The 7,696-nt window shown below is 37.2% G+C and overlaps 1 protein-coding gene across 1 annotated transcript; it reads right to left on the bottom strand.

Moving 5' to 3' along the window:
• Positions 1 to 1,626: 1,626 nt before the first annotated feature.
• Positions 1,627 to 4,339, bottom strand: LOC121972492 (probable L-type lectin-domain containing receptor kinase S.7). The gene is made up of 3 exons (XM_042524153.1): positions 3,302 to 4,339; positions 2,803 to 3,067; positions 1,627 to 2,652 (listed from the first exon to the last, which is right to left on the bottom strand). Exons 1-3 carry the CDS (start codon positions 4,337 to 4,339, stop codon positions 1,802 to 1,804), a joined length of 2,154 nt encoding a protein of 717 aa, XP_042380087.1. The 3' UTR covers positions 1,627 to 1,801.
• Between the last annotated feature and the right edge of the window lie 3,357 nt (positions 4,340 to 7,696).

Raw genomic sequence — 7,696 nt, 5'->3', positions numbered from 1 at the left:
GGGAAAAATAAAAATAAAAAAACGTAGATTTTAAATAATAATAATAATATTATTATGTATATTTGATTTTGTAAATGAGGGTAATACAATAAAATATTAAAATAAATTATTCATTAAAATCTTCAAACAAATAAATTTTTGTTGCATTACATATGTTGAACCAAACAACATTTGGTTATATTTTATTTCCCATAACCTTGATTATGTGATTACCTGATAATTACATAACCAAGGTTATATATGATAATTTGAACCAAACATACCCTTAGTACATTTTAGATTAAAAAAATAATTTTTTCTAATAAAAAATAAGGGTAATTTTTTTCTATTTTTAAAAATATTAAAAGAGGATTCTTATATATCCAAAAAAATATATATATATTTGAGTGTTTTTATAACAATTTTAACTTAAAGTTACTCTAATATGCTTAAAATTATTAAATAATTATCCTTAAAACTTCTCTAATATTAATTAAAATAACTCCAATTTAATTAAAATTAATATAATATAATCAAAATATAATAATAAATAATTTTAACTAAATTAAATAAAAATTAAAGTAATTAATTTTAATAGTTTTAACAGCTATATTGATAATTATTATATACTTTATTAATTATAACTGTAATTGGCTACTACACTGGCTAGCATAGTTTATAAAATCGCGATCCGGATCGTAGGATCGTACGATCTTAGATCCGGAAACCCAAAATCGATCCAGGATCGTGCAGAATCGTTTTTGCAGTAGGATCGCAGCAGGATCGGTAGGATCGGAGCAGAATCGGTAGAATCGGAGCAGGATCGGAGCAGAATCGGAGCAGGATCGGTGGAAGCTTTGAGAGGTCATAACTTTTGACTCGGATTGAACCACGGGGCCTATAATATATCAAATTAAAGCTCGTTCAGAGATCTTTAATAAATTTCAAAGTTTATCCTTAACCATTATCTTTTTTTCATCTTATTATAGTTTTAAATTATTTAAATATATATTTAATTATTTTTGAGTTAGTTTTTTTATCAATAATATTCTGTCATTTATTTTCTCAAAATAATAAATTTTTGGATGCCTATTGTCTAGTATTGTGTGGCATCAACCAGTGTTTAGAAGATTATTTCCGGTATTCATATTTGAATCAAAGGATTCAATAGCTTCTGTTATATACGTTAATTAGATGCTTTGTTGACATTTAAATTGAATTATCTTATAAATCAAGGAAATATTTTTGACATTGTATGTGTTATTATTATTATTGTGTTAATAGATATTTTATATTTTTTCATTTTATGATATGAAAATATAAATATTATTACTATGCGAGAATGATAGTTGAATTATAAGTTAATTTAAATTTGTACATGTAATAATGTAATTTGATGGGTTGAATGTAAATAATTGTATATATATACAAAATTAATTATTTATTTATATGTAAATGAGTTTTTTTGATATTTTTTCTAATTATTAATCATGTATGATAAAATTTTAAAGGTTTTTGATAGGATCGTATGATTCTACGATCCGATCCTGACCGATTCGATCTTGACCCTAAATTAATCCGGTGTAAGATCATGATTCTATAAACTATGCTGGCTAGAATAAAGTTGGAAGAAGAACATCTTTTGCTTGAAAAATAGGATAGAGTTCCGCTTTTAAAAGGAATAAGACTGGAGGCCATTGTGGGTCCCAATGCGAGAAAAATCGGAATACAGATCAAAAAAAGATAATTGCACAAGAGAAATGGCGGGAAGGACCACCGTATGTTGGCCCAGTCAACACCTGCCTCGTCAAAACGCGGACGATTATGACGTAAGGGAGAGGTCTTTGGACGCCACGTGTCCGTCTCCATCGAGGAGATGCGGAGTCCGCCGCGTGGGGGACGCTTCGTAGGACGACGCCACGGCCGACACGGCGGTCAACCAGCTCGATGTCCCCGCCATGGCAGGGAAGGACGGCCACACGAATGAAGGCTTGAAGTGCGGTACCGACGGCGGCGCTCTTGTGCGGGAGATGATTTGCACCGTCACGTCTGTCTTCGGCCGCTCCGACGAAATCGGGTGGCTGCAGGCCAGGGCAAGGAGGAGGAGACGGCGAGCGTCCTCGGGGTCGTAGTCCTCCCCCAGGCGGGCGTCGACGGCCTCCAGGATGCGTCCTTCGCGGAAGAGCTTCCACACCCAGTCGCATAGGAACAGGAAGCCGTCGATGTCGCAGCGAGGGCGGCGGCCGCAGACGACCTCGAGCACCACGGCGCCGAAGCCGAAAATGTCGGACTCCCGGGTGGCCTTGCCGGTGAGAAAGCACTCCGGAGCGATGTAACCCATGGTGCCGGGGACGCCAACCATCTCCAGCTCGGCGTAGGAAGTCTTGTCGGATTCGAGGGCACGCGCGAGGCCGAAGTCACCAAGGCGCGCGTTAAAGTTGGCGTCGAGCATGATGTTGGAGGCCTTCAGGTCGCGGTGCACCACCTTCTGATCGTACTCGTCGTGCAGGTAGTGGAGGGCAGAGGCGACGCCGGCGATCACGTTGTATCGCCGCTCCCAGCTCAGAGTCGTCGTCGGCATGCTGTTGGGCCCGTCGAACAGGTGGTGGTCAAGGCTCCCATTGGGCATGTACTCGTAGACTAGCAGCAGCATACTGTTGGTGTGGCACCATCCTGCGATCCAACAACAACGTCGATTGGTACCAAAGCTCTTACAAGATCAAATTCATGTAACGAAATGATCGAATCGTGTAAGAAATATAGTGAAACCTGGAGGAACAGAGCTGCACGATGAAACAGGGCAGGTAATTCAGAAGTACTCACCGACAAGGGGGACGAGGTTCTTATGGCGAAGGCGGTTGATGATGGTCAGTTCTTTGAGGAAGTCGTCGGGAGCGCTGGTGCCTCCCCGAGAGAATCGCTTCACGGCCACCTGCTTGTTCTCCCCAGGCAACACGCCCCGGTACACCTCGCCGAAGCCCCCTTTCCCCAGCTTCATCTTCTCGTCGAAATTGTTGGTCGCCTTATCGAGGTCCTTGAACTCGAACTCCCTCGGCGTCCCCGGTAGCCTCTTCAGCGCCACCAATACCATAGCGGCAAAAGGCGAAACCCTCGCCCTCAGGGCCCCCGCCGCACCCTGCCCAGGGTCATCACGAGGGAGGTAAATCACGGTAGTTCGGTGGCAAGTACGCAGTGGGCCGAGACTTTTTGCACAAGGATAGAGAATAAATCTCCGTTGCCCTGCGGACTCGAACCCATGTTCTCAGTGGCAAACTTCCACGCCTTTACCAGCCGAGATAACCCCGTGGGGCGCCACCAATACCATAGCGCTGCTGTAACTGGAGGTCGCATCCCTCGCCGTCCTCTTTCTTACCTTCAGGCCCACCCAAAGTCCTGCCACGAGCACCATCACGAACACAGAAACACCCCCAACGATCGCGCCAATCTTCCACGCCGCCAAGCCTTTTCGGCCGACGTGTGACATCTTCGCGGTCAAATTCCACGACAGCACGTCGTGGAGTTCGTAGTTCGTCCCTGTCGAGGCAGAAAACCCGAAGTAGAACTCCTGCTTCAGAAAATCATTGAGATCGAGTGGCGCTTCGAGCACGGCGGAGGCCGGCTTTGGATCGTCGTCGATCGCCATATAAACGTGCAAATAGGGCACCATACCATCGTAATCGACCCAGACGGTGTGGTTGGTGGGGAACCCAGGCGGCGAGATCTGAACTTTCAAATCGGAGGCTGTCTTTGTGGAGTTCACGCCGTTGATGTCGAGGCCGATGTGGTTGTCGTTGGGGTCTCCCAAATCGGTCTGCATGACGGTGTCGAACTCGATGGCGACGAAGTGGTTGCCGGGGTTCCCGTTGAGGGAAGCATTGGTGAGGCCGAGAAAGCAACCGTGGCTCCCCGGTGGCGCCGGGCCGAGGTCGGAGGAGAGGAGGAAAGCCATGCCCTCTCCTGTGTTCAGGTTGCCATTATTACTGCGGAAGACGTTTATCTTGAAGGAGGTGCTGAAGGACAGGAACTGCTTGGTCGCGGCGCCGGAGGAGGAAGAAGAGTCCATCTGCCAAAGCTTAAAAGGCCTGTTGTAGAAGACTCGACCGGATTTGTTGAACATGTAGACAACGTTTACGGTATCGGGGGTGAGCTGGAGGGCGCCCTGCCTGTATCCGGCGTCGTTGAATATCGAGAAATTAGCACCGTTGTCGACAGAGTCGAAGTTAGGGAAGCTATGGGAGAAGAAATCTTCAATGGTGGTGACGACCTGGGATTGGGCGGGGGGGAGCTGGGGGAGGAAGAGGAGGAGAACGAAGGAGGAGACGGGAAGGAGGACGAGAGGTGGAAGAGGGCAGCGGGTCATCTTCTTGGGAAGGAAGGAAACGGTGACCGACGGCGAAGAGGTTGGATTGGAGTCTTCGTTTAAATATTAGTTGGAGGAAATTTAGCAGAAAACGTAACACTTTATTGTAATTGCGGCCTGGACTTTTCAATGCCTATTTAAAAAATTAGACAAAAAAAAATTAATTAAAAATGGCGTCTTTTTGATTTTTTTGTTATCTTAAAAAAAAACATCCTAATTCTAAAAAAAATATCAAAAACACCATCTTTATCTTATTTTCATCCTAAAAGTGCTCTTATTCTAGTATTAGTTTTAGTCAAAATCACTATAATATAATTAAAATTAGTTTTCCTTAATTAAAATCACTTGTTCAACCTTCTCGAGCTGGCCGATCCACATTGATCAACCAACCTATCAAATCTATTTGATTCAATCAAACCAACATACACATCTAGATCTAAGATAAGTTTGACCCAGTTAGCATCTAGATCTATGATAAGTTTGACCCAGTTAGCCCACTTTTAAGTGACTCAATGTGCCAAATCAATTAAACTTTTTGGTATTTTTTTTCTATAACTTTTTTTTAAAAACATTTTTATAAATCTTACATTATCAAATTGTTTTTATACATTATTAATTACTGATGCCATCCTTAATTTTGAGATGAATGAGTAAATTTGAAATTTTATTACTACTATTAAACTACACATTTCAAATCTTAGATATATAAAGACATATCTAATGTAAGATTTTTGAGAGCTTTATAAAATTTAAAAAGTTGAATAAAAAAATTTGAATTATAGATGTGAGATTTGTAGTTTAAGAATAATAGTGGAAATTAAAACTTATTTTTCTCTCTCTCAAAGGTGGACCCGCAATTAATGATAACTTTATATATATATATATATAAATTTTCAATAAAATTATTAATAAATTATTATTTTTAAAATATATGCATTCAATAAGTTAAAAATATACACTATAATCAAATTAAAATTTATAAGTTAATAAAATATTAAATGAAAATTAAAATTTAATTAAATTAAAAATCATAAGTTAATTAATATATTAATTATAAATTATAAATAAATTAAATTAAATTACATATAATAATAAATTAAAATATTAAAGAGAAAGTATATAGAGATATTAAATGAAGAAAATAATAAATTAAGATATGTGATAATGTAAAAATATTGTAAGGAGATTTTTTACTGTTGAAAGAATAGTAAATTCATACTTTTTTTAGATGACATTGACGTGCAATATTAGGGACTATAAAAAAAAAATAAAAATCTCATTTAAAATCCTAAATATATGAGAAGTTAGAATTTTTTTTCTTCAACTTTATTATTTCTATATCTCTTTAAAAATCTCGATGCCATTAATTTGACACGTTTAGTATGCATCTATTCTGTTCCTTTGCAAATGACGCGGTTTTTCCCGCCCGCCTCTGCATCAGTCACCGTCCTGGGCGTTAACGGAGTAGTTTTCAGAGCCACCATATTTAAAACTAGACAGCGATAGGGTGTCGCAGCTCCACCTCCAGTTTCGATCTATACAAATACCAATTGAGTTGGTACGTCTTCGCCACTCCAAATAATCCGTTCTTACTCATAAGTGACTATTAATAATTGTAATAATAATTAATATATAAGGAAAATATTTATTTCAATTATATTAAAATTCGAATCTCAGATTTTAAATTGACATTATTTTATATGCTACTCACTTGACCGTCCCAAAAGGACGATGCTATTTCAATGGAGATTTTGTAGCTGGAGTCTAAATTAATTCGACCCAACTTCTCACCAAGTAATCTATTCTACAATCCTATTGTTACAAATAATGTTGATAAAAATAATAATTCAGGAGATTCAGAAATTGATTTTAACTATTGATGATTTATTATGTCTAGATTATAATTCAAATCATATTTTTTATTATTTCTATATTTATTATTATCATATTTATAATAATATATTTTCATATTTATCATTATATTTTTATATATTATCTTGACAATATATATAAATAGATGAGTTAACCTATGATAATTATTCATCAATAATAAAAAAATAATTATCTTTTCTTTTTTTTTGTCTCTCTAGTTCTTTTTTATATTTATGCGCTTCAGTATTTTGTATTTCAACAACAAAAAATGAAATGGTTATTCTTTCAAGTAGCCACGTACATTATGAAAGAAAATAAATCTTGAATACTTATTCAGTTTTAGTCCATCGATACTTTTCTAGACCAGGAGTATAAGATAATTTGAAATAGTAGTAGTATCGGTAAAAAATCGAATCATGTCATATTTTGTCCGAGTACCAAGTCAACTGTACCTATAGAACATCTATCATTTGATTAATATGGTAAATGGTGATTTGCTCACCTCTAGTGTCTTTGTTAATCGGTTCCTAGATCAATACGGAGATGATTAATTATAGATGACTATTAATCATTAGTATATGAAACAAGGTATGGAAGAAAATATATTTAAATATATTAAATTTTGATTCTAAGACTTTATATAATAACATCTTATATCTTAACTATCCTATCATTCCGAGGGAACATCTATAATGTGATGCATGAGGTTTGAATGAATCTCAGACGTACACGGTGAATAAAATTTGGGTATGCTATTTTTCGTAGATGAATCATGCCCGAAATAGAATTTGGATATATGAACTTGTGGCAATTACTTGCATGTACATCGTGAAATTAATTCGGTGGGGACGGAAGAATAGCTGAACAGGATGCGGAGATATATTTTTAATCAGGAATGCTTATTTCTTTATTTTGCGCCGGTGTCAAGATGGGAGGTCAGATGATCTGATCTAAAAAATTTTGGATTAGAAGAGATCATATTTATTTATTGGTTGGATGAACTGGATCCCATATGTTAAATAGATGGGATTCAATTCATCCAATTAATAAATAAACAGGGAATCAAGGATGATCTAGATATCTTGAACTAAAAGATCCTTACCTACATAATGACCGAGTGCTGCATGACAAGACCATCACACAAAGGCATACGGCTGAGCAATCCACAGCCACTTAATCCAAAAGTGAGTTATCTATTAGAAGTGAGTTATGTATTAGAAGGACAAATTTAATATATATAAAAATATTTTTTTATATATGTAATTTATTAAATTTGATTATCACATAAATAAATTTTGATTTGGAAAATCTAGTAGCCAAACTCGAGCCTGTTATGCCCAGTCCGTCTAGATCTACAACTCACGTAGATTAATCTGTTTAGGTCTATTTTAAATTGAATCTATAAAATTTAAATTCAATCCGTTCAAACTATTAGAAGGGCTGAATTATTTCAACGGATCTAATTTGATGACCTTATGTGAGATG

Source organism: Zingiber officinale, chromosome 4A (assembly GCF_018446385.1).
Source record: "Zingiber officinale cultivar Zhangliang chromosome 4A, Zo_v1.1, whole genome shotgun sequence".
NCBI lineage: Eukaryota > Viridiplantae > Streptophyta > Magnoliopsida > Zingiberales > Zingiberaceae > Zingiber > Zingiber officinale.
Note: the sequence above shows the minus strand (reverse complement) of the source record. Positions and strands in the feature narration are given on the sequence as shown.

Bases quoted from the DNA above. Each gene is read 5' to 3' on its own strand.
- LOC121972492 (XM_042524153.1), bottom strand. From the start codon at position 4,339: ATGACCCGCTGCCCTCTTCCACCTCTCGTCCTCCTTCCCGTCTCCTCC. The intron at 3,068-3,301 runs GTATTGGTGGCG...TTTGCCGCTATG, and splicing joins CCAGTTACAGCAGCGCTATG to GTATTGGTGGCGCTGAAGAG. The intron at 2,653-2,802 runs GTGAGTACTTCT...GTTGGATCGCAG, and splicing joins GAACCTCGTCCCCCTTGTCG to GATGGTGCCACACCAACAGT.